Genomic DNA, 25,799 nt, shown 5'->3' with positions numbered 1-25,799 from the left:
CCAAGCGGGGTGGTTCTCGAAGCTGTGCAACTGCTATGCCAAATTTTTTTACCAAACCAAACACATGAGTTCAGCACAGCAGTGGTCAAATTGTCAGGGGTATCAAGTTAAAGTCCACTTAAAGGAATCGTGGTAGGTTAAGAGTAAGGCCGTGTCCGAAACAGGCTTCCAGAGCTATGGCTAGGTCTATTGTCTACGCATCTCCACACATTTCCAATGGAGTGAAGACCCAGACCTAGCTCTAGACAACAGATTTGGATGCAGCCTAAATCTTTACTGAGACTTATTAGCCACCATGTTACCATGTCTTACCCATGAGATGCTTCTGGGTCCCGGTATGCAGGTCCTCAATGACAATTATACAGCCACTAGTGTAGGCAAACAGCCCGGTGTCGGGGTGCCAGACCAGGTTCCCTCTGCCATTGCCGTTGTACCCAAGGACCGACTTCAGTTTCATACCAGCCTGGTTGGGAGGGGCTATATACCGCCGCTGGAAAAGGACAGAGCAATCTGAAAAATGTGGATGTCTGCACCAACAAACCCCGGCATGAGGGTGCAGCATACTTTGAAGGCCCCAATGATGGCGCTGTGCAGTAATCTTTCAGAAAAACGTTGATGGATGGACAATTATTTACACTACAGGTAGCAACACGCTGAGGATTTCCTGGATGTGCAACAATCCCAGCCATGGACTGGTCCAGAAAACTGAATTTTCTTAATTCTACAGGGCACCAACGTTGCTGAAGATGTAGACAGATACAATGTACGTAGGGAAAGTCCCTTTGACAAATCAAGGGAGAATGTGACCCAATGAACTTGAAATGCATGCTTGAGAAGAAGACTATCACAAGACTAAAGGACAAAGTAGCCAGGCTTCAAACAAATACAGACCTTATGCAAATGACGTTACGTAAGAGGGTACTTCTTTCCTTCTCTGGGATAAGCTCGAGTAAAGCTTTTGTAAAATCACTGTAACTAAATTAAATAACAAGGAACAACCTCTGACTCTGTCTTAACATATAAGGTCTATTGAAGAGTTTAACTTATCAATGCCCCATCTATCAGTTCTGTGCTGAGTGTATTTTCATTTCAAGACGCGAGTACTGATGTGGTATACATATATAAACGTACCTACATACATACTGATGTGGTAAAGATACACATAAATTTGACAAACTTTACTTAGTCAATGGTCTCGTGTAGAGATTGTTCCATGTTTTTCCCACAAGACTCTTTGGCTGAGTTCGGGCGGCTTGTTCCCGTATGTTCACGGACAGTTCGATTTGTTATTTGTGGGTCGGCCGCTCGAACGCCTGGAAGAAGCAAACAACATGCAACATGGCGGCGTCCATGTACGTTACTCGAGAGTTAAGTTTTGGATGGGTTGAATTCTTTTCTATATAAACAGGAACATTCATTTCTGTGTTTGCGAAAATAATTAATGTTAATTTTGCAAAACTTCCCATTGTCTACATGGTCTATGGCTTTGGAAGCCACCTCTCCACTTTTGCAGCTGTTCAAAAATCAAAATCTCATGAGTTTTTCCTGTAAAACCCTAACGAGGAGGTGGTGTGTGATCCTGTTCCGAGAACAGTGTTCTTGAGTCGTGTTCCCGCCTTTCGAACACGAGAACAAGAAACCCGTGTCAAGAACAGACCGCCCAAACTCGACCTTTACCGATTGCTACACAGCACCCTCAATAGTTCCTGCTCAAATCCTATGACTGGCAGAAGTTTAGAGGTAAACCTTGGCTTACTTGCGCCATCTGTGTGCGGTTCTCCCTTGCCACAAAGTGGCTGTAGCAACTGGGCCTCATCTGCTTGGCTTTGTCAGTGGCCGGCTTAAGGACTGGCAGGGGTGGGGCTGTGGGGTCCATCCCTGGCTCTGCCCTGCGGTGTCTCTGGATGCGTGGGCTTGTCCCTAGGGTTTCCACCGGTGGAGCTTCATCCTTCAGGGGGAAAAATCCAAACCCAAATTCAGTTTAATTTGTTGATTAGTCAAATGAAAACCAGCTTCACAGAGAGTACGAGATATCAAAGCCAGAATGTATTGAAATGAAAATGGCCTGTTTGTTTGTGACATTTTTGACAATTCTGGGTCTCGGTCACACTATACCTCTGCCATCCTTCCTGACGAATCATTATCACTGTGTTGTGTCTGTGCTTTTTCCTACACCTACAATCCTAGACAAAATGGTTGGGGCACATGTCAATAACCACAGACTCTGCAAGTCCCCCACTCCCCCGGTCAATGTTATCATCTCCAGCTGGAGCACAAGTCGCGCGCTGAGACCCAACATTGAGAGGGGCTCAGGGGGCTGGAGGCCCGATGAGATTTGGCCACGATTGTAGTCAGGTGCATTCTCAATAGTGCGCTCTGTGTATGGATAGGCCGCTTGGCAGTGAGGGATCAGTATTTCAAGTGAAAGCACTCGGGCTTCATGTCCCATCATTGCCCTGCACTCATGCGCTCTCCTCTCATGCATGTGCACTTGTTGTCTTGTGTGCATTCAAATAGGAAAACTTGTCGCATGCACTGCAGAACACCCAATTAGTGAGTCAGGAGGCGACAACAAGAGGAAGTGCATTTTCACACAGGAATGGCATCCCTTTGGACAGGAAGCCATTGGCGAGTGACCCATTTTAAATGGAATCTAAAGGTTTAAATTCACGATATACTTTGCACTGGGGAGATGTTAATTTTAATGACGGGTTTTGCCCTCACACCGACGTATATATTCATAACACCGTATACTCAGCGCTTGTCTCAGAGCTTGCAAACAAATTCACAAGCTTACTCGGGCAGGACTCAAACCCAATACCTCCTGCTTACTAGTGCAGAGGTTTTAACCATTCAACCACCGAGCTTGCAAGGTCGGCTGGCCAGCCTGAGTCAGATTTAAGGGTTTCCTGTCAGGTACCGAGTGCAAAGTGGAGAGAGTCACCCACCAGCCTCTCGTTTCTTTGCCATTTCTTCGCCGGTGTAGGGGTTTTTTTTTGCACAGAGTGGGTAGATTAGCCTTTCACTTGAATTTATGACTACACCACTAGGAATCAACAGTCCAAGCATGGAACGAACACACTCTACAAACACAAAGCAACTCTTTTGGCACAAACAAGCTACCGTCATGAAAGACACATGCAAGCTCTGACAGCACTCACTGTTTCTGTGACGCTCGACTCCTCCATGCTGGACCGACTCGCCGACTCCGGCCCAATGAGGACCACCTCCGTCTCCGCATCCTTGTTTGCTCGCTCAACCCCGCCTAGCAATGAGATGCCCTCCTCTTCCTCCTTGTCCTCTGTGGATGCGTCACTGGCCTCTAGAAGTCTAGTCGGAGAGCTCGGCATGGGGGCTTTGTCCCGGGGACGTAAACTGCCGGTCATATCCAGACTTCGGCGGACGGGGCTTTTGCGCGGTGGCTGCGGTCTTGATCCTGCAATTTCAGAGACACTTCTTTAATGAAAAAAAAAATCTTTATCAGAGAGCCTCGATTACTGATACGACTCATTTATAACCCATGGATTTTCTGATTAGTTGTTGGGAGAGTCTACTAAACCTGATGCAAATGAGTTTCAAGCAAAGTTCCTTACAGACATCCAAGACTTTGAGACAATCAAGGATAGAGTTGTGTGGACATGGCACTCGTACTTCTTCATGGAAATACCGCAGGACAAGCTATACTTACCTGATTGGCTCAAAAAATGTTCAGTCTCTAAAGTAGTTCCTCTGTTAAGAACAAACAAAACAGAAATAAAACATGATGAAATTTTTATAATAAGCAGTGACTCCCCCCTCATTTATGTAAAAGAAATTAATTAACCCTAACACTCCTCAATCCTTCACCTGTTGGAGGACTGAGGAGTGTTAGGGTTAAAGTTCAATCTACTACCAACTTTAGTGAAGGCACAAGTGGGGATGACAGTTTCTGTTATTGTGTTACTATATCTAAGCAATGTTCTCATAGAATAAATGTTTCAATGCGATGGAAAACTTATTTGCCTCAGCAGCATATGTAACTGAGGTCAGAGTGTCTGTTATACCACGAACAGTCTAAGAAAAAAACACTGCTTTTCTAAGCATAACAGACAAGAAGGTTTGTAAGTATCAGGTCAATGAAGGTAAGACCAGGGACCATTGCATTTACAAGTAAAATTGCTAAACTGAAAATTCTTTTAAGTTCCTAATCAAAACAATTCAGCTTAAAGTCATTCAAAATCAACATCTATCAAGTAGAACTTTGGCCGTTAACCTGATTCTGCTGAGGGAAACTTTCTACGCTCAGCAAATCTGTAAGCTTCAAAAGTTCCATGACATTTGGCCCAAATAAGACACAACAAGACAGGCTCTTCATTATGTAAGAAGCCCACAATGCTCACAGTGCTGGGTGATCCCGACTGGTGCCATAGAAGTCCCACAAGAAGACAGCCTCCCCTATGCTGAGCAGTCCCAGGCCATCAGGGGTGAATGCCACCTGCTGAATCTTCTCCGAGTGGCCAATGAACACCTGTTGGAAATTATTACATCAATGATAACAGTATGAACAACTACTCCCTCAGCAGTAGAAAGCATGGCTTTATGGCGCATGGCCAGAACACTGGCTGCTCACGGGGAACACCAGACATGGAGCTCCAGACATTAAGAAGAAGAAATATGTAATGTATTCATGAGGATATCAGGCACACAGTGGTCGAGTTAGGGCGGCCTGTTCTCTACATGGGTTCCTTGGTCTCGCGCTCGAACGGCGGGAACATGACCCAAGAACACTGTTCTCAGAACAGGATCATACATCAACTTGTTGTCACGGTTTTACAGGAACACACAGAAAAAGATATTGGTTATTGGACAGCCCAAGAAAAATAGCAAGATGGCTTACAAAGCCGCAGAAAATGAGGAGTTTTGCAAAATTAACTTTAATAATTTTCCATCGTAACACAGAAATTAATTTTCCTTTTTAAATAGTAAAGAATTCAGCTCAGTTATCCAAACAACCCTCAAAACACGTACATGGACACAACCATGTTGAATGTTACTTGCCACTACCAGTTTGTAGGTCACTGGCATTCGGGCGGTCAACCCACAAACAACAAATTGAGCCGTTTGCAAACATACAAGAATAAGCCGCTCAAACTCAGCCAGAGATGGCTGTATTTGACTGTCATCCAAGATTCTCTATTCATCACCAGTAAGGGAGTTATTTGAACACACACAGCAGAATTCCCAAGTCAAGGTGCTTTCCTCTCGCACCTACATGCTGCAGGTAAAATGAATGTCCTCATTTCAGTAAAACCAACTTTGTGCAACTTAAACCTGACGATAAATGCTCATCCTCAGATATACCTGGAAGTTGATGTCCAACCTCATGTGGTAGTCCCATATCTTGATGACTTTGTCTCCTGCTGTGGCCAGGTGGCGACAGTCCGAGCACACCTCCATGCCGGTCACACCCGACCGGTGCAAATTGGACACCTGTTGATTGGAATGCATCATAAAAAGTGACCGCCCTGTGACTGCAGTAATGTGATGTACATTGCTCGTTCTTGGTTTCCACCTAAGAACGAGTCGGCAGCCAAACTGTGAGCAATGATAACTTGGCTCTATTATATCGACTGCATGCATCGACTGCTGGTGACGGTTAGACTAGTCTGCTCAATCACTTGGAAATAGTAAAAAGAAAGCCAGGGTCTCATTAGAGACTACAAACATCTCACAAAAGAATCACAGTACACTAACAATGAGCATCCATTGTTAGTGCAAAGAGCTTCTTTTGTTAGATGTTCATAGTGAGATTTCACAGCAGTCTTCTACAGTTCATTTGAACTCTGGGGAGTTTTGTAGAGGCGAAAGGTGGGTCACAAACCAACCATTAGTTAACCAGTAGCTCAGCACTTAATTATAATAATCATTTATCCGGTATTTCGGTGAAAGTAGGCCCTCACCGGAGATTACGTTATGTACTTTTTCGCAGTGTTGTAGTAGAGTACCTTTCCATAAGTATGAGTACAAGTACAGGGAATTTTTCCTTGAGTATGACTACATTTCCTTGAGTATGAGTACATTTCCTTGAGTATGAGTGCATTTCCCTGAGTATGAGTACAAGTACAGAAAAAGCACTCGAGTACAAGGACAAGTGTGAGTACCAGTACCACCACACTGATTTTTCGTAAGAACTGTTCTTCCAACCAGCAGTCAATTAAACACTCTAACGGACTGGTTCACACTTGGGACAAAATTGAGCCCAAATGCAAATCTGGCATTACGGAGCACTAAAAACCCCTTGATAGTTCTGAAAGTCAGCCAACCTTGTTGATGAGCCTTCCTGTCCGTGAATCCAGCCTGAGCAGGTGGGAGTTGGTGGTGGCCACCAGGAGCTGCTTGGCTCTGTGTGGAGCATAGCGGACCATTGCTGCGGTGTCTATCATGGGAGACTCAGTGTCTGCCGATACAATGGATGTGATATCAATACGCATCACCTGTAACAACAAAGTAAACGATGAACAGTCATCACTTCTAAACCCAACCCTCAACCATGAGATCATGTGCAATATCAATGTAACTTTGAGTCAGACCATGCAAAGGAGTTTATAGATTCTGCACGATATACTTGTACGGTAATTCTGTAACCATACACAAGTTGATTTTCTTGAGGAGAAAACGTCAGCAATTTTGCATGACTTGGGAGGCCTGCATGCTACTCACTGCAATTTCATTTCTAATTCCCAAGTTTTGAAAGCATTGATAACAGAACACTAAAAACGTATACAAGTATCTGTCACAGGAGAGATATTTTTCATTTCCTTCATGCTTCTAGTTGGCCATGTTGCGGGTGTTATTCAACCAGGTCGTTAGGAATACTCCTTCAGCTAAGATGTCACAACCTGAACTTGTTGCCATACAATTTCAATTGTAGCATGCCCGACGCAGTACTGTCACTGGTATAGAGTGCCTACAATATCTCCTCAAAGGGTACAACTTTTAACAGAATCACTTCAAGGTATCTACAGATGCAACGATGAGATTATTAAACTGAAGTAACTAAAACAAGAGCGCATAGTTTGTTCACTACAAATAACAGAGAAGTACACTTGCCTCATCCAAGGACCGCGCATCCACAACCATCACCGTGAATTCGGTTGGCCCAACAAATGCAACATGCTTCCCGTCCTCATTCACGGCCAGAGCACTAGGCCCGTACCTCTCCCCCCGGGCGACCATGTTACCTAGCAACCGCATCAACGGGTAGGCCTCCTGAGAGGCATCGTAGAGGGCCAGGGAGCCCAGGGAAGCAGCACTCAGGAGGTAGTGGCTGTTGGGTGTGTAGACCAGGCCTGTGATCTTGCCTCGGTGCTGTCTGTTGGTGAAGTATTGATGACAAAATGTGACCAGATCTAACAAAGATCTGATGAATACTGTCAAGTCCAAAAAAGGTTTAAGTACAACAGTGGTTTCGAGTCAGATGCTACATGGAAATGCAAAACAGGCAAAGTCAAGCTAGCGGCAAGATCTCCACCAAGCTCATGTGTCCCACGGAAGTAACTTAAAAACTCACATAGACTTGCATATATATTTGAAATAAGTGTAAACAATGATTGCTTGACCCAACAACACGTAAATGAGCACAAAGTTTGAATAAAGCATTTGTGCATGGTTACACTCATGCCAAAACTTCAACAGGTTAGTTTCAATAGAACTCTCTGAGTTTTGCTTTCCCCCTTGAGCAGAAGCACTCCCTCATCGGTTGATAAGAGCCATGTTGGTTGCAAATGTTCATTTTGTTGGTAGCGATGCGACCGTAATGCATGCATTTCAATCGTTTGTGAACCAGCGAAGTGCAGTTCCAACCAAGGAGCCTCCGTTGCAAGGAAATCTTTGCTCTCTCTCGGTCCAGTTCAGGGCTCATTAGCATCAGAGGAAAGTGCAATTTTAAAATATCTTTCAAATTTCAAGCATCCCCTCTGCCTACCGCATCTCGGCCACCAGGCTGGTGTTGGCGATGCTGAAGACACGGACACAGCCGTTGTCAAAGCCACAAGCAAAGCACTGGAGGGAGGGGTGAAAGGTGACCACACAGGGGCATTCCTGGGGGGAGCTGAAGTCGTAGGTCTGAAGGGGTCAAAAATCAACGAAGCAAAGGTTAAGGGCCACTCATCACAGAAATAACAAATGCTCTAAATTTTTCTTTCTTGAAAGATGAAAATGGCGAGGTTGGCAAGAAAGCGGGGGTTTCAAAATGCGAAATTTAATGGAGAAAAAAGATAGTTCATGTAGATGTGCAGCTCCAACAGAAACTGAATAAACAGCTTCGTGAGTTTTATTATAATGGCAATCGTCTCACTGCATCAAAATCAAGCTCTGTGCACAAGAGGCTCTCAGTGCAACGAACATCTCTAACTAAAATGATCATTAACTGGAAACAGGTTTCAAGACAGCTCCATCGAGGAAATCTGCTTCAGTGCCCTTGCCACAGATAATGCCACGTCCGAATCTACTGGCTATGGCTAGGATTAACACATATCAGTGAGAAGTGGCTACAGCTGGTAATCAGTGTTTCTATTGGGGTATGTGTAATCGTCAGTTGTAGCCAAGAAATTTAGATGCAGCCTCTCTGTGTCAGCAACCAATACTCACCTGCTGCAAGGTATCCATATTCCATATCCGGATGGTGTGGTCGGCGGACACCGTGGCCAGCTGTCGCCTGGCTGGGTCAAGGGTTGCTGAGAGGACGGTGCCGGTGTGGGACCGCATCAGTGTGGTGTAGTTCCTGGTGGCGATGTCCAGCATGCCCAGGTTGCCTGTCGCCGTGCCGGCCAGGATGCGCAGGCCGTCTGCCGTGATACCCACGGCCGTCACGGGGCCCTCATGCTCTGCACAAAAGATCCCCAAGTTTAAACCCTTACATAAATTCTACTTCATGCTTCACAGAAACTTCAAACTAGCAGTGGAGGCCATGAATACAGTACGACTACCTAAATTGACTTTGCCTTAAAACTTAAGAAAGAGTTCCCTTCAAAAACTTCCACCCAAAAGCCAAACAGACCCTAACTATCAATTAAAGCGCTTTGAAGACTTCATGTAACTTTAGCCAGTAAGCAACTTGCTACAGCTTTTCTCACGTTTTTATTTATTCTGACAGAACATGGATGACTGTAAGGTGACAGCTCTTACCGGCTTCTAAAAAGACATTCTTGAAATCCAGCGGCCAAAGGCGAAGGAATCCGTCATCTGAGCCAGTCACGCAGAAGGATTCATTGACGCACATGGCATTGATGGCAATACCAGCGCCTATATGGGTTAACAAAAGCAATATAATAACAACACGAAATAAGAAGTGCACTTATTTCTGATAATAGAAACCACACACTGTTTGAAAAATTCCATGACTTTTCCATGACTTTAGTTATTTTTACAACATTCCATGACTTTTCCATGACTTCAGTTATTTTACAACATTCTATGACTTTTCCATGACTAATGTCATTTTTACAAAATTTCATGGCTTTTTAAGGTCTGAAAAAATGAAAACAAATTTCCATGACTTTTCCAGGCCACGGGAACCCTTCTATTAGGAGTGGAGGTGAATGAAATAAGTTTTAATGCCATTTACGGATGTGAAGTGCCAACCTGATTGCACTGTCTGCTTCTCTCTGACTTCCTTTCCAGTTGGCAGCAATCGTCGGATGTGTACCACAGACACACGGTTATAGTCAATCTCAAAGATGTGGCCAGAACGTGTACAGGCATATCTATAACAGAAAGACAGAAGACAGGAAAAAATTGGTACAAGTGGCAAAAACTTGAAATTTCCTGTTCCTTGTGGAAAGCCATATTTTGGATGTAAGTTGTGCCCAGTGACAAGAAGTTGTGTTCCAAGCATATTAGCCAAGAGAGGGCGCTATTTTCTTAGCAACGAAGGCTCCTTTGGTCAGAACTTAACTTCACTGGTTCACGAATGACTAAGGAATGCATGCTTCATGGTCGCATCGCCACCAACAAAATGAACACTCCAGACCCAACGCTCTTTTCAACAGATGAGGGGGTGCTCCTGCTCGAGATGGATACCCAACCACAAAGGAAGCATGCTTTAAATTCGGCAACTCTAATGTAAGTAACATTACCTAAGACTCTACTTTATGTTGGATGGGTGGTTAACGCAACGCCAAACTAAACAGAGTGAAAAAAAAGACACCCCCGAAAAATCACAACAATTGCAGCTGACATCGAGTCCAAATCTCACACTTTGTAACTTACACAAACTTGTCAGCAGGCTCCAAGCCCGGCTGGCTGGCTTCAAAGCAGATATCAGTGAACTCAGCCACGTGGAAGTCACCTAGGTTGACAGGAGCTGATCGCAAGGAGTTATTTCTCACTCGCCAGACACGGACGTTGTCTCCCCCACATGACACCATTCTGTGGAGGGGACCAAGTACAAAAATGAGATCGATTCCTTGAACTCTTCTCTTCATCACAAGAAGAAACCACAATCAATACAACTTTCCTTTTTATCGATTAAATCTAAATAAATAAACAGATGTTAGCGACATGTTTGGTTTTATATCCAAATGAAATTGAGTAAAAGCAACAGGTCATTACAGAAATGAAAAAAGCAAAACAAAACCAAAAAAACAGCTTCACTCCATTTTCAAGACATGCAATCTCATTTGAAGAGGTTACATTTGTGTGGAGGAACACACTTAAGATATGAATAAGTCTGTGGCAACTGACTTTGTTTCATCAAACGGTGCCACTTTCATTTGAACAATGTCGACGTCAGTGTGCGCCTTGGCTAGAATGGAGATGTCACCTCCCTTGCCGACCCTCGAAGTGTCCCAAGCAACCACCATCTGAAGGGGAGAAAAGGCCACATCGATGGCATACTACAAGAAATGGGAGAACATCTTCCCACCCAATGCTGCAACTAGTCTTAGAAACTCCCCAGAGTTTAATTATAACATCACTGGTCTGTGTATACACCTCAGCACTCAAGTACAGTTTATTTCAGTCGAGGAGTAAAAACAGAAAGGCAAATTACTTCTTGAATAGACCTATGAATGAAAGAAACCCATGCAACCAGGTAGGGAGAGAAGATGTGTGGAACAGCGGTTCAGTAGAACAGCAGACAGCGGTTCTGCTCTGAGAAAGAATGTTCCGAACGGAAGCATTCAGATATTGAAGACACCCCTAATGTTTTTGGACTTGCTACCGATGAAACTGCATACAGTTCTTGAGATCCATCGCTAGAAATTGATCTTTATAGTTCTGAGCTAACAAAGTGGGCATCCACAGAAGAATTCTGTCATGAATGCCCAGAGGAAAAAACTTAGAAAGGACACAAGAATGGTAAAAGAGAGTTTTTTGCTTTGTGACCATTTCTAGTTGAACTTACATTCTTTCCATGGCCGTCTTTTCCCACACCACAGAGCACGGATCCCTTCTGGGAGAAACTGGGCAAATGATTTGAAAAAATCAGAATTAGTGTTTATGTTCAAGACAGCATTTTTAAAGGTTATACTCTTTCAAACAAATGAAATTATCTGAAACAGTCAATGGAACTATTTTTGACAGAGCCTCCAGAACTTGAGATATTAAAGAAGAAATATTGACCATATGCTGCCGCGTTTACTTTGAAATTGCATGGCGTATGCCTGGGAAATTTTCAGGATTTTCCATTTTCAAAATTCTTCAAAAATTTATAACCTCATTTACTGGACATTTACACCCACACGAATGACTGTCTAGTGGCTACTCTAATCTGACAGACAGCATCTACTGATACCCGAGTATTTCAGCCAGGCCTGCCCCCTTGTAAAGAGAGCCCAGATTGTACAGTGTTATGTAACTCTCTTTTGTTCCCAAAACTGGCCAGTGCACTGTTGGCGTCTTTCCAAATGCGAACCAGATTAGCGTGCAGCGGTATTGTATCACTCATTCCTGAAGCGGGACCAAGAGATGGCGCAATTTTCTTAGCAACGGATCTTCCTTTGGTTAGAACTGAACTTTGCTGGTTCACAAATGACTAAGAAATGCAAGCGTTACAGTCGCCTTGCTACCAACAAAATGAAGACTTCCAACCAACATGGCTCTTTTCAACCAATGAGGGGGTGCTTCTACTCAAGGCGGACTGCTTTCAAACAATACCTACTACCAGGGTACCACTTGCACAATGAAATCCAAAACTACACAATAATATATAATGCATTCTGTTTGCTCTTTGCCCAATGCATAAAGAAATAAATAAAAAAGTAGGGCACATTATAGGATATTGATTCCGGCCGTTAAGCCTATTCTGGTGTGCAAATATTTCTTGTACTTGGGCAAATTTCTCATAACCCAAAACTGGTTGGCTTGTGACTCCTCAGAGATTTTTTGTGGTGCTGTTTTTAATTGGGAATGAATTACCGGCGATGATGAAGCGCTAAAATCCTGAAAGCAATCAACCAGAGAGAATCAACCAAACAAAGGCGAGAGGTTTTTTTAAGTTGGTGCTCGGATTCGTCGACCTACCGGGAAAAAAAATACTTTTTTCTTTTATATTTTGAGAAGTCTTGGATCCCCTGTAAAAAAAAGGTTTTTCTTCTCTGCTATTCATATTTGTGAGCTTAGGTCTTCGGCAGCCATCACTCGTGGAATAAGGATTTATTAATACCTTTTTTTTTTGGGAAAAGACTTTTTTGTATTCCACCCTCCGACTTGACGACCCTTGTTTGTTTTTTCTTGAGACCATAGGAAACACTTTTTGCTGTTTTTTGTCCGTCCTCTAAAATTTTTCTATAAAAAAAATCTGAGCACCAAAAAAAATTCTTGCGTAATGCTTGGTTCTGACTGGCAAAATACACCCCTGCTGTATGAAGCCAGTCCAGCATTGCATGTGATTGGATCAACTTGAAATGATTGGAAAGTACATTCGTTCTCACCTCAGACAGTAGACAGACTGCACGTGTGTCCTGAACATGGCCAGACACTCCCCCTTCTGGTACCTCCAGACTCGGACCACCGACTGCTGGCCGGTCTGGGCCGAGGCCAGCAGGGTCGTGCTCCGGTCAAAGGTCAGGCTGGACACCTTGTCGGTGTGTCCGATGAAGAAGCGCTGGTGGCCAGACTTGACGTCCATGGAGACGATGACTGCGTGGCAGGGGTAGACAATATGGGTGCCGTTGGTTGTCCATAAGGCCTAGTAAAACACAAAAAAATATCAATATAAGGACTGAGTCATTTCAATCTTCACCGATTATTTTTTCCAAATTCTTGTTTTGTTAACTACGTCTTACATAGTAAATAATGATTACAGAATTACAGGTTTTACAAAAACTGAAAACCTATCCATGACAGTAACGCCTACAATTTATGATTAGTCTTCATTGCAACTACACATATTCAATTTTGATGTGCCCTCTTTTATTTCTCTTTGCTTGGGTCAGCTGGCAATAAACATTATTGAACTCGGAAATAAATAACTCCATGTCTGGGAGTGAGGCGTTTCTAGCATCCAAAATCTAGCCCTCTGCTGAGAGTCAATTCTACCGCATTCAGAGTACCAATAGATCTGCGTCTTGGGAGCATGGCCGCGAGAGCGGAATACACCAAGCAAGGTGGAAGAAAAACAAGCAGTCTGACCTCCTTTGTCGTGCATCCTCCAAAGCCGACAATCTTACGCAGGCACAGGATGGGATCCGGCTGCAAACTCTGGAGAGAAACAGCAAAGCCAAACGAGGTAACTCTTGAACCCTACCAGTGTATCGTTCTATTGCTGGCATGTACCTGGTTGTTCGATACTGCTGATATTCGGTGCCCGTCTCACCTTATATTTTGGTTCCTGGCTGGAAGGCAATGCTGCAGAGGTCCTTCCAGTACCGACTTTAGTTGACACTGTCTGGAATGATTACACACAATCAATGCAATATGATCTTACAATGAAGTAATTTCCCTCAACTTGTAGAAATTAATTAAAAATCTGTTTTTCAAAAAAGTTGATTCCTTATTATTGTAGGTATTTGTAGGTACATGTAGCACCAAGGGATTTTATGCTTCAAAAATGACCCTTTACACTACAGTAGCAATTCTAAGAACTACGAACAGCCCCTTCTCAGACACCCACGACTCCCAGACTGTAACCTTCATGATGTATGACAGTGACGTCAGGGTTTCCTTCCACTGCTTACCATTCCTGACCGGCTGTCATGACGATGGACAGTGACATCATCGTCATCATGGGCAAAGACATGGACCTCCCCCAAGGCTCCCTGCAGGACTGACACATCATGATCCAAGCCAACCGGGGGTAGCTCCTTGGTAGGCAGCTTTGCCCGCTTCTTACCATGCTGTTGGTGTTTAGAGAGAAAAATTGGGATATCTCCTTATTCCTTCAACTGCAGAAAAAACACTAACAACTTCTGTGTAGAAAATATCCTAGATGTTGCTGGATCATGGCAATTAAGAAATGAGAAAACCGCAGTTATTCTGATTAAAAAACATGGAAAGCTGGGAATTACTGGAGACGAGTCTTACTAAATTCATTGCCCTTGCTTAGACCTGAGACCTGAGTGACAGGTCATTGCCCTTGCTTAGAAATTGCATTAAGACCTGAGTGACAGGTGAACATTCTTTTCATATTTTACAAAAAGAAAAGGCCACCTGTCTCTGTTAGTTGACCCAAACAGGCTACAGCCTACATCATCATGAAAGCTCATCTGTATGTTAGACTAAATGCAGTAAAAACTTCCCCCCCCCAAAAAAAGGGTAAAAAACCTGAGCTTACCCTCTTCGGATTCGTCAACTTGTTGATATCCGAAAACTTGGAGTTCACGTCTTTAGCAGCCTACAAGACAAAAAAGAGTGCAGATCACTTTCTTTGGTTTCTTAAATCATGACCATACTTTTGACGGGTGGATCGCTGGGAATTGGACACTTACATGGATAGTTTTGGGAGCCACCCGCTCTGGGCTCATCTTGCCTGGCTCCTGGCCTCCTTTCATTGGTGTGGGACTGTGCATCTGGATTGAGTCAAAAGGAACCCGGCTAGCTGCTGCTGGAAATCTAGGGACACAGAGATGTGAGGCTTATTTGGATTGTTGAAAATATTGGGCAGCACTTGTTAGTTTGCAAGTTTCAAATTGAACGTTTTCGTGGATAATTGTAACAAAGTCTTACACCATAATACAAAGAGGTTCTAATGACAAACTTTGAAGAAGTTCAAATCTATAGTAGACGTTAATGCTATACATCATAAAACAACTACCTCTTTCTTCTAAGCTTGGTTTCTATTCAGTCTACTCTTTTTTCTTCGCTTAACTCTAACCCCCAAGGGTTTATGTAAAATAATATTGAAAAATGAGGATTTGGGGCTGTTAAGGCTATTAATAACACGGAGAATCAGAATTTGGATCTGCAACCACTGGAATAGGTCCAGGGTACTATCCAAACTGGGGCACCTTGCCCCATCTCAGAGGTCTCCCTGAAGTTCCACAGATTTCCATCTATGCACATTTTTCAAGTAAAGATCGTATCCAAAGTTAAGAGCATTTTAGGAATCAACAATGACAAAATGCATTGGATTTTCCAAAATGTGTTTGCATTCTTATTGCATTTCAAAAACTAATAAACTAACAACTTTGTCCTGTGAGAATATTTGACGCAAAATAACAAACTCCTTTTACTTTACATTTTGAAACTCCTCTTCCCGCTCGTCATTTTAACCCACCTGATATAATCATAGAGATCGTGCCACTGGCTACCCTTTGGCACCGGGAAGGCCATCTCCCTGGGCAATGGGGCCACGCCCTTGGCAATCATGCCCGCCTCCCTGGCCTGGCGCAGGCTGAGCCCCGCCTCGTATTGGGTGTCGCTGGTGAAGAGGTTCTTGACCAGGAGGTTGGCACAGAGGCGGACCGACTTGAGGTGGGAGTACTTGCGGTTGAGGTACATGGACAGGATGTACTGGAAGTCCAGGAGAAGGACCGTCCATCTGGTGCTGGCGGGAGCAGGACCTTGAATATCTGGGAAAGAAAAACATTTCTCTGAGTGAGGAAGAGGGGTTATGTTTTGAGACAGAGACTGGTCGTAGGATGACCTGCTGATTTGGAAAAGATGCTGCAGAATGTCAAGGAGGAAAGCCTTTGATATCTGGCAAAAAAGAAAGTTGGTGAGTCAGGCAGCTGAGGAAGGCTATGGGACAGAGACCCGAGTTGAGGGTACCATTTAGTTTAGAAGCAATATACTAGACATTAAAACCCCAATGATCTCAAACCAGCCAAACTCCAACACCAGGGTTTGTTAGAATTTGTTAGAATGAGCATTAATATTCTGGCTGTGTTTGATGTGGGATTAGGCATACCAGAAATAAACTGTCCAACTGTTTATGTGTAAGGTTTACTACACGTGGTGTTGAGTTTCATGATGTGGAAGGTTGCTTGTAAATCACCCTGGGGAGTTAGGGGTAAGGAACAGGCTAATTGAGCTGTTAGGCAGATAATAATTCTCAGCATATGTATGTGCTATGAGCAAGAATCAGCAGAGAACCAGTTGCAAGATGTACATGTATACAGTGAATGTTATTCTGGCTGGTAACCCTGAATTTGCGTGGTAAACATTTCCATGCCAAGGAGATGTTTGTATATGACCCCTGTATGCTAATAGTCTTGGATTACATTTGCATTATACCGATGGCAATGGATGGTAAGGATGGCCAATTGTTAACACAGCTGGGGCCCAGATCCAACAACTTTTGATTATACATGTATATCCTGGGCGCAGAATCTGGAAGGGTGAAAAAGTGAACTACGACCCAGGATATTGTCAGCGTGGCACTTATTAAATAAAGTCATTTTCAGGCATGCAACTTGGGCTCCGACAAAAAAAACGAGGAAATTCTAATCTCTACAAGACTTTGCACCGCGTTTTTCAGTATTCAATTTTTTTCAATGTGAGGTGAAAAACGAGGAAATCTGGCAGCTGATCCGAGGAAAACTTGTATGCCTACATTTAACTGCAAACCTCTTAGTTCACCTTGCCTAGCAGTCTTCCGAGTGATCCCCTCCACTGAGCCCTTCCAGGGTTGACAGACAAACGGGAACTGCAACCAGGTGGAGGTGGACTTGAACTCCCGGAAGAGGTTGGAGAAGGAGATACGGACCACCAGGCCCTCCTCGGTGGCTACGTCTAGGTGCACCACAAAGTACTTGGTGGGGACAGCCTTGAAGAGGAGGTAGAGGTAGCGGCCGGTCAGCCCCAGGGACTGGCTGGGGGTCTGGGGCAGCTGGATGTAGTTGCCGGCGGGGATGGCACCCGTGATGCGGAAGACAGTGGCCTTGAGAGTTTTGTCCTACGAGTGGAACAAGCGCGGCACAGGCAAAACTGATGAAACTCTATGTATTTATAAAATATGAAAGTGAGAGGCATAAGATGTCTTGAGAAAAAGTTTGGTGCAGTACCAGCAGTTCCTCCATTGACTGGTCCAGTGGTAAGGCATCTTAGGGCTGTGCTGAATGACCGAATATTCAATCAATTGTCAAATATCTGGATATTACTTTTTTTAATTTGAATATTCGAAGGGAAAATTCATGAAAAGAAAGGGGAAATTTTCTTTTGTTTTAAGTGAGAAAAATTGCGTTATGGAGGCTTGTTTCGAGCAGATTCAAATGAAAAGTGTCAGAAATCTTATAACAGTTTAGAAAGTAAATTATTCATTGAACAATTTAAAAGGAATAGAAATTTTCAAAAGGGCATGAAGTATTGTTCATCTCTTAAATCGTGCTAAATCGAGGCTGGAGATACTCCTATATGTGAGAAGCTATCATATTGATCACAATGTGCAATTGTGTGTGTTACTGCAACTGATTTTGTATATGGTTTGTTCATCAACAATCTGCTGGTCAGTGTGACCGAATATTCAGATATTGAATTATTCAAATTGACTCAGCCCTAAGGCACCTAGCACACGTTAGTAAGCAGGAGGTCATGGGTTCAAGTCAAACCCAAGTAAGCGTGTCCATTTTTTCCTTGTATGTTGATCAAGGGGAAAACTCCCGGGCCAAAAAAGCAAATTATGCACAGCTTGGGAACTGGGATTCAGAACTGGAAATGCATTGGTTTATCTGCAGTGAATACAATAAGTGATAATGGGTGAAAATTTAATTTGAGCCATCTCTTTCAGTGCATAATGAAGGATTCTGAAGGATTGTGGAAAACTACATCAGGGGGTGACATTATATATTTCATGTTGAAGGGTTTTGTCCTTCCAGGTGTCATGGATAAGTCTGAAACAAGGCAATACAGGATTTGCTAATGTGAAACAGTTATACACCAGTAAAATAGAAATGATAACTTGCCATGACGGCGACAACCTCTCCTTCTTTGGTGGATTTCTTCCATTCTGAGACACTCAAATGCTTGAAGATGTTGACATAAGGATGCTGCCAGACTGTTCATGAAACAAGAAATATAGCACTGATCATTCACATGATCAGTAAGAGCATTGTTGAGATCTTGGGGAAAACACAGGGTCAACATCAAACCTACATGTACTTCAGCACACAAACCCCTTCCATTTGCAGTGTTTTCCAAGCATGCACATAAACCACTACATTTGTGTACAACACTACCCGTAAGTTTTGAACACCTGGCAACTCTTCCCTAGAAATTAACCAAGACAAGAGTCTTTGTTATTTGTTTTAATACATGTAGCTTCCTCTTCCAATAAAAGTGGTGAGGCAACTTTTACAAAGATATTTTTACCTTACACCAAAGACAGAGTAGCCATTAGGATCAATATTACGTCACACAATTCACTGATACATACAACAGCAGGAATCAGGCACACGAAAAACACTTCGGACTATGTCAAACAGTTGAATATCTATCTTTGCTTTCAAAATTTCCCCATGAAGGGGAGTGGGCCAAATCCCGGATGTAGTGCAATACCGGGCCAACCCGTGGCCAGGACGAGGCAAGCCCCTATTCCATGGCCCAGATCCAAAAATCAGTTTAATATACTGGCTGCTCGATGAGCAGCGTTTCAGATATTAAGCTGAAAAGAACAGATACTACACATGATCTTAGCCAAAAGGCCGAGAAGCGATACGGAGCTTTACTTTCCTGAGGTATTCATATCCCTGTAATATTCCTGATCATGATGGTCAACTTGGTCAGAAAAAAATTGTTAATAGACAGATCAGAAGCATGTTTCATTTTCACTGCAGTCAAAACTGTGACAGAAATGCTACAACTTTCAATTTACATTTCTTAAAAATATTAATTTGTTATGCATTAATTAACCATTTTGGATAAAATTGGGCAAAACTGAATATTCAGGAAGGAGGTGGAACCTGCCAGATTATACATGAATATCCAGCAGTGCATCACGCCGCTTGCGCACAAAGTGCTTGTGCATTGACAAAAATAGGACAAAGGTCAACCCAAATGTCCTTGGCAGTATAATGCACACATGTACAGGTATAGTACAGTACATGTACAGTATGTCTTTGTCGTGCACAGTGCAGTACATGTATAGTACATGTACATGTACAGTGTGCATTACGTTGTACATGTACACGTGCTTACTATGACATACAGTACATGTACATGTACATGTACAGTACATGTACAATGTACATGAGTGACATCATACAGCTAATTGTACGGCCCAATCTATATTGCCATTGGGATCCCACAGATAGCCTAATGAACTCATTCAGGATACAAAACGAACCCACCTCAAAACCCCATTATCTGACGTATAATCTGCACATTCATACTGGTACAATGCACAGGGCACTCAAATAACTGACTCCAGGTACAAGTACCCACTTGGCAAAACTGTCTTGCTGCCAAACTACCGCTAGATGGACCCAGCCTCAAAACAGAGGGACTTAGAAGTACCCTATAACAGAACAGGTATCAGTGGGAGTAACTTGACTCAGCTGGGTGCACAGAAAACTTTCAACAGACTGCGCCCCTGCCTTTATTACTGAGTGGTTTAGAACTGGGAAGTCGGGCACATGCACGTGAATGTTGCAGTACATATCTACACTTTCATTGCAATTATATTACACACCTGCAATGTGGTAAGTTATTCAAGCATTACATGCACTATAAACATATAAACTTGTGCATTTGTATAGATTTTTCAAATCAAGTCCATGCCGCATGTGTAAATTACATGCACAACTTGTGTTTATTAGCTCAATAGCATTTGAAGAGTAATTACTTCACACAGGCTGCTGAACCCAACAAGGTTACGCAGGATTTCAATGGTCCCTAGGGGGTTAGGGTTAAGTTGTGATAAGGCACGTGTGCTTTAGGCATATTTTTCCTATTTTAACAGGATTTAAGATTTTTTCCACCTTTTATTTCCCCTTCCTCCATTTCTAATGTTTTGTAATGTAGTTATTAATCTTTTCAAGGTCTTTAGGAAACTTTTTTCTATTTTTCCTTTAGGTCAAACATTATGCCTAACGAACTTTTTGTTTTGTTTTTAGAAAAAAGACTAGCAGCACAATGTGACGGGTGTGACGGGTGACAAATATACCCCATTGACAAACTTGTTGTGATTAGGCGAATTAACCAGCACAAAGAGCACGGTTTAATCTGTCCAAAACAAATATGCAAAAATTGACTTTAAACAGTTGGAAATTATAAGTATAAATCAACAACAATTTTGTTCATAATTGAAATTAAACAATCATAACTAATCACACAGTATCTGGCAATTAACAGGATCGATGACATTAATCTGGATCCACATATACATTTTACACTGCACGCAATAAACCTAAAGTGACATGTAATCGACCCCAATACACATTGTAAATTGTCCCAATTATGTTACTTGTGCATGTGTTGTTGTTTTTTTTTTTCCCAAAATAAATGCCTTAAACATATCCCACAACCCAAAGAATGTCTATAATAACCAAATAAAGGAATTACAAATGGCAAGTTATGCATATTTCACTTACGACTTTGGGATGACGTGGTATCGAAACACGAAATATGGCGACTGAAAAGCGTGACCGGGAAGTTATAGATTACAGTGCAATTGTAGCAGCGCCCTCTATCATTGAAATATAACAAACAATAAATTTACCTATAAAGGAGCTTTCTGACTTAACATTCCGACCCCTTAAATGCCATTACATACTTAATAAGGCATTTACTACATAACTATATCATTAAGCAAAATGCGACCATTTCAACAAACCGAATGTTATATACCTTTAAGCACGAAAAAAAAAAAAAATGATTACATAATCCCAACAATAACACCATTCAAATTACAATGGACAAATACACATATCCTTACAAGAAACTTGATGCTAGAATGTTAGGGTTTGATTTAAGCTGTAAATCCGTGCTGTAAATCCCTGATGAATACCAGATGGTTCACTGCTCTTTATTTACTGACTCTAAGAGGCACAACTTCTGAACTGGCCTAGTCAGAATGGATGACTTGGTTTTTACTTTGACCACTCTTACAAGCTGATCCTTCCCTGGGTAAGTTTCAAGAACACGCCCAAGAAGCCATTTGTTTCTAGGGAGGTCATTGTCAACAATAAGTACCAAGTCGCCAACCATGATGCTCCTTTGGGGTTCAAGCCATTTTTGTCTTTTTTGCAGTGAGGGGAGATATTCCCGGATCCATCTTCTCCAAAATACATCAGCAAGGTACTGCGCTTACTTCCATCTTCTCCGCGAGTACATATCCTTTTTGTCGAATTCACCAAGGGAATGTGGCGCACCACGAAGAAGTAGCAGGTGATTTGGAGTGAGTGGTTCCAAGTCGTTGATGTCGTCTGAGACGGTGGTAATTGGCCTGTTGTTTATGATACTTTCGACTAGACACATTACAGTCGACAAGGTTTCATCGCTCACTACCTGTTCTGTCATCAGTGAACTCAACAGCCTGCGTGTCGACCTAATTTGTCTTTCCCAGACGCCCCCCATGTGGGAAGCGCTCGGGGGGTTGAACTTCCACTGGATTCCTTTCTTAAGAAGGAACTTGTCAACCTTCTCTTGACTCAACCCTTTCCAAGCTTCCTTTAGCTCACGCTCAGCTCCAATGAAGTTAGAGCCATTATCGGACCTCAGCTCTATCGGTTGTCCTCGTCGACAGACAAATCTCTGCATGCCGTTTATGAAGGAATCTGTATCCAGTGTATGCAAAACCTCTATGTGCACCGCTCGAGATGCAAGACACGTGAATATGCAACCGTACCGTTTGATCTGGTTCCTACCCTGTTTCACTAGAAACGGTCCAAAACAATCGACTCCAACAAATGAGAATGGTGGTCTGTGTGGGGTAACCCTGTCAGATGGTAGGTCTGCCATCTTCTGCTGGACTGGAACTACAGACCTTCGCCTACATTCAAAGCAACTGCTCAAAACCTTGCGCAAAATGGATCTAGCCTTGATGACCCAGAATTTTTGTCGTATCAGTGACAGAACATACTCTCTTCCCGAGTGACCAGATTCCAGATGGTAGTGCTTCATGATAAGAGAGACTACATGGTTGTCTTTTGGCAATATGGGTGGATGGTTTGATGTATCTCCCGGGGCATTCCGCAAACCGTCCCCCAACTCTGATGATGCTGTCGTCTGTCAAGATAGGATCCAACTTGTACAGTTGACCTTTCTTCTTCTTTTCAGACCTAAGCTTCTGAGCCTTATCTTCACCCTTCTTCAAGCTGCTGAACTCCTCCTGGAAGGACTGGGCTTGAATGTATCTTACGATGGCAGCCTCTGCCCTGGCTAGGTCGTTCGTTGTCAGCGTCTTCATGTCTTGTATTGCTGGTTGCTTTCTGATTCTTCTTAGCAGACTGTCAGTCACTCGCAAGATCCATGCAACACTTCTTCTCAGCTCATACCATGAGGAGTGTCTGGCCATCAATCTGTCGGTTGGGTTAGCTGAGTCTGTATGTTGGGTGGCATAAATGGTGACTATCTCCTTCTCAAGCTTCACTTCTGGATCTTTATCGTCAAGAGTTGTCGAGATCGGTAAACTTGGCCACATGTTGTCTTCTTGGCGTAAGAATTCAGGACCAATCAACCACTCCTGGTTGGCCAGCAGCTCATCTACCATTTGCCCTCTGGTGATAACATCTGCCGGGTTTAACCCGCTTTTCACATGACGCCACTGATGAAAACTTGACTGGTTCTGGATGACGGCTACTCTGTTTGCCACAAAGGTGTGGAAACGCTTCTGTTCATTATAGATGTATCGAAGCACTATTGTGCTATCAGTCCAGAAAACTGATTCTTCCAAAGGTAGGTCAAACTCCTTCTTGATCATTGCATCCAGCCTCACAGAGAGTGTCGCAGCCGTCAGCTCAAGCCTTGGTATCGTAACCTTCTTCAAAGGTGCCAGACGTGACTTTGATAATAGCAGACAGGTATGGCTGAGGCCTGCAGAATTCACCATACGAAGGTAAGTTACAGCTCCGTAAGCTGCCTCAGACGCGTCGGAAAAGTGGTGCAACTGATAACTGACGCCATCCTTGTACCCATAGGGCTTGATACATCGGTTTATCCGCAGCTGTTCGAGCTTTCCCAAGTCCTGCTTCCAACGTTGCCAATCCTCTCTGTGTTGTGACGGTAGCTCTTCGTCCCAACCCAACTTCTTCCTGCTTAAGTCTTGGACAATCTTCTTGGCTAACAGCGTGAAGGGACTCGCAAATCCATGCGGGTCATAGATGGAGGAAACAATACTTAGTAACCCCCTCCTTGTCAAGGGTTTTTCCCTTTGGCTCACTTTATACCCGAAGCAGTCAGTCTCGACGTCCCACTGCATACCCAAGGCCCTCTCTGTAGGTAGCGCTTCATGATTCAGGTCTAGCCCCCTGACACCCACGGCTCTATCTTCCTGTGGGGTTGACTCAAGAACTTGAGGGCTGTTACTCAACCACTTCGTCAACTGAAAACCACCTCTGGACAGAAGTTCTCGTAGTTCTCTAGAAACTCGAATAGCCTCAACTTCAGTTGCAAGTGAGACTAGGCAGTCATCTACGTAGAAATTGCGCATGACGCAATTGACTGTGTCTGGTTGGAATTCGTGACGGTTGTCCTCGGCGGTATGTCGTAAGGCAAAGGAACAGCAACTGGGACTCCATGTCCCGCCAAAAGGGTGTGCAGTCATCCTGTGCACAGCCGGTTCACGTGAAGTATCACCGTCAGGCCACCAAAGGTAACGCAAGACGTCTCGACATTCCGGGGACACTCTGACCTGGTGGAACATGGCACGAACGTCTGCCAAAACTGCCACTTGTTCTTGTCGGAAGCGAAGGAGTACGCCTAACAACTTGTTTGTCAGGTCTGGCCCACTGATTGTCTGCGTGTTCAAGGACTGACCATGGTGTTTAGCTGCACAGTCGAAGACGATACGCATCTTCCCTTGTTTACCTGAATCGAGTACCGGGTGATGTGGTAGATACCATATGGCCGTATCTGTCACGCAATCATCTCCTAGTGCCTCAGCATATCCATTATCAACCAGGTTTTTCATGCCTTCTATGTAGCGTGACTTCAACTCATGATCCCTCTCTAGACGTCTGCCCAATGAAGTCAGGCGTTGCTCTGCGACCATTCGATTGTCAGCAAGCCTTGGCGGGTTGTTCTTGAACGGTATTGGCAGTTCATAATGGCCATCTTTCATGCAAACGGTGCTCTCCCACAATGCAATTGCTCTCTTGTCTTGGACTGACATGCCCCTGTCGTCGTCATACAGTGACTCAGCAGCATCCAATTTCCAGAATCTCTGCAGCTGTTGCTCAAGAGCATCATCAACTGCCACATAGCTTGACGTTACCGCAGGCCTCATGGACATTCCCAACGGCCCATTTAAGGACCATCCAAGTCGAGTTCTGGTAGCATACGGTGCCTTTGTTTCACCACTTCTCACTTCCAATGGAAGGAGTGCCTCTGGCGAGTCTTGACCAATCAAGAGGTGTACCTTGCCCTTCTCAACCTGGGGGATGCTGATGTCTCGCAGATGTGGCCATTTCGTGATGTCTTCTGGCTCAGCAATGTTGTCGTCATTAATCGGAAGTGAGTGTCGTGTATAAACCTTATCAAGTTTAACTGCCGCTTGTTGGTCAAAACTGTTCACCACCAAGCTGACGACGGTTGTTTCAGTCTTGACCTTTGCCTTTGTCATTGTCGTTAGGGTCAAGGATTGCCTTTTACCTTTGATGCTCAGTCGACATGCAAGCTCCTCCGTACAGAAACTGCTTGTTGAACCATTGTCAAGAAGAGCATAAGTGTCAACGCTACAATCGCCATCTACTGCACTGACCTTCACTGCAATGATAGGTAGGGCAACTCTGTACACCCCGACCCCTGTGACGCAAGATGTGCCATGATCCGTCTCAGTGAAGCTACTTTGCGCTGTTGCCTCCGGCCCAGCTGGTCTATCATCTTCAACACCAGATGACGGTGTCTGCTTTAATGGATGCAAGAACTTTGTGTGTCTTTTACCGCACCCTGCAACAGAACAAACTCTATGCAAACTACATGCACTTGAAACATGACCTGGCCTTAAACAATTGTAACACAATCTTTCAGCTTTGGCAAAGTTAAACCGCTCTTGTGGGGTTTTACCCTTGAATTCAGAACAACCAAACAGTGTATGGTTACCCTTACACATCACACATGTTACATGTACATGTTCATTCATCTTGCTAATGGTTGACAATGCATAGCTAGTTTTGTCTGGTCTGGTTACTCTAGATCTCATCTCTGGTCTGTGTGGCTTATATGTACTTGCATGCAAATTACTATATACAGGATCATTGGCCTCCTGGGCCGCGTCTTCAACAAAC

General features: G+C 43.6%; 2 protein-coding genes and 1 non-coding gene across 5 annotated transcripts in view; all 3 read right to left on the bottom strand.

The window, feature by feature from the left end:
- The window catches only part of LOC147798670 (WD repeat-containing protein 90-like), a 33,655-nt gene extending 13,726 nt beyond the window's left edge, over positions 1 to 19,929 (bottom strand). Inside the window, exons 1-25 of one of the 3 annotated variants that reach the window (XM_087139538.1) lie at positions 19,704 to 19,929; positions 18,321 to 18,412; positions 16,987 to 17,314; positions 15,695 to 15,989; positions 14,907 to 15,030; positions 14,753 to 14,812; positions 14,157 to 14,315; positions 13,796 to 13,867; positions 13,612 to 13,680; positions 12,912 to 13,168; positions 11,384 to 11,441; positions 10,723 to 10,841; positions 10,249 to 10,407; positions 9,622 to 9,743; positions 9,166 to 9,282; positions 8,629 to 8,864; positions 7,964 to 8,103; positions 7,090 to 7,351; positions 6,303 to 6,473; positions 5,341 to 5,469; positions 4,380 to 4,507; positions 3,689 to 3,729; positions 3,162 to 3,436; positions 1,757 to 1,948; positions 313 to 490 (exon numbers count right to left, since the gene is read on the bottom strand). In XM_087139538.1, the coding sequence (XP_086995664.1) occupies positions 313 to 490; positions 1,757 to 1,948; positions 3,162 to 3,436; positions 3,689 to 3,729; positions 4,380 to 4,507; positions 5,341 to 5,469; positions 6,303 to 6,473; positions 7,090 to 7,351; positions 7,964 to 8,103; positions 8,629 to 8,864; positions 9,166 to 9,282; positions 9,622 to 9,743; positions 10,249 to 10,407; positions 10,723 to 10,841; positions 11,384 to 11,441; positions 12,912 to 13,168; positions 13,612 to 13,680; positions 13,796 to 13,867; positions 14,157 to 14,315; positions 14,753 to 14,812; positions 14,907 to 15,030; positions 15,695 to 15,989; positions 16,987 to 17,314; positions 18,321 to 18,323 (3,694 nt within the window). In that variant the 5' untranslated portion in view covers positions 18,324 to 18,412; positions 19,704 to 19,929. Of the gene's footprint in view, positions 1 to 312; positions 491 to 1,756; positions 1,949 to 3,161; positions 3,437 to 3,688; positions 3,730 to 4,379; positions 4,508 to 5,340; positions 5,470 to 6,302; positions 6,474 to 7,089; positions 7,352 to 7,963; positions 8,104 to 8,628; positions 8,865 to 9,165; positions 9,283 to 9,621; positions 9,744 to 10,248; positions 10,408 to 10,722; positions 10,842 to 11,383; positions 11,442 to 12,911; positions 13,169 to 13,611; positions 13,681 to 13,795; positions 13,868 to 14,156; positions 14,316 to 14,752; positions 14,813 to 14,906; positions 15,031 to 15,694; positions 15,990 to 16,986; positions 17,315 to 18,320; positions 18,413 to 18,726; positions 19,077 to 19,703 lie in introns of those variants that run through there. The other 2 variants (XM_087139537.1, XM_087139539.1) reach the window with 2 other exon arrangements.
- On the bottom strand, positions 18,878 to 19,070 carry LOC147798671 (U2 spliceosomal RNA). Its single transcript, XR_015426075.1, has one exon. It is a non-coding gene; the product is annotated as a U2 spliceosomal RNA (small nuclear RNA).
- A 2,736-nt stretch (positions 19,930 to 22,665) lies between the features above and the next one.
- LOC147798669 (uncharacterized) lies at positions 22,666 to 25,135 on the bottom strand. Its single transcript, XM_087139267.1, has 2 exons — positions 22,851 to 25,135; positions 22,666 to 22,684 (listed from the first exon to the last, which is right to left on the bottom strand). Exons 1-2 carry the CDS (start codon positions 25,133 to 25,135, stop codon positions 22,666 to 22,668), a joined length of 2,304 nt encoding a protein of 767 aa, XP_086995393.1.
- Positions 25,136 to 25,799: the final 664 nt, after the last annotated feature.

The sequence above is a fragment of the Acanthaster planci genome, linkage group LG07 (genome assembly GCF_054643075.1).
Source record: "Acanthaster planci isolate LZ-2023a linkage group LG07, COTS_SCS, whole genome shotgun sequence".
In the NCBI taxonomy this organism is placed as follows: domain Eukaryota; kingdom Metazoa; phylum Echinodermata; class Asteroidea; order Valvatida; family Acanthasteridae; genus Acanthaster; species Acanthaster planci.
The sequence above is the reverse complement of the archived record's forward strand: the minus strand, read 5'-3'. Positions and strand labels throughout refer to the sequence as shown.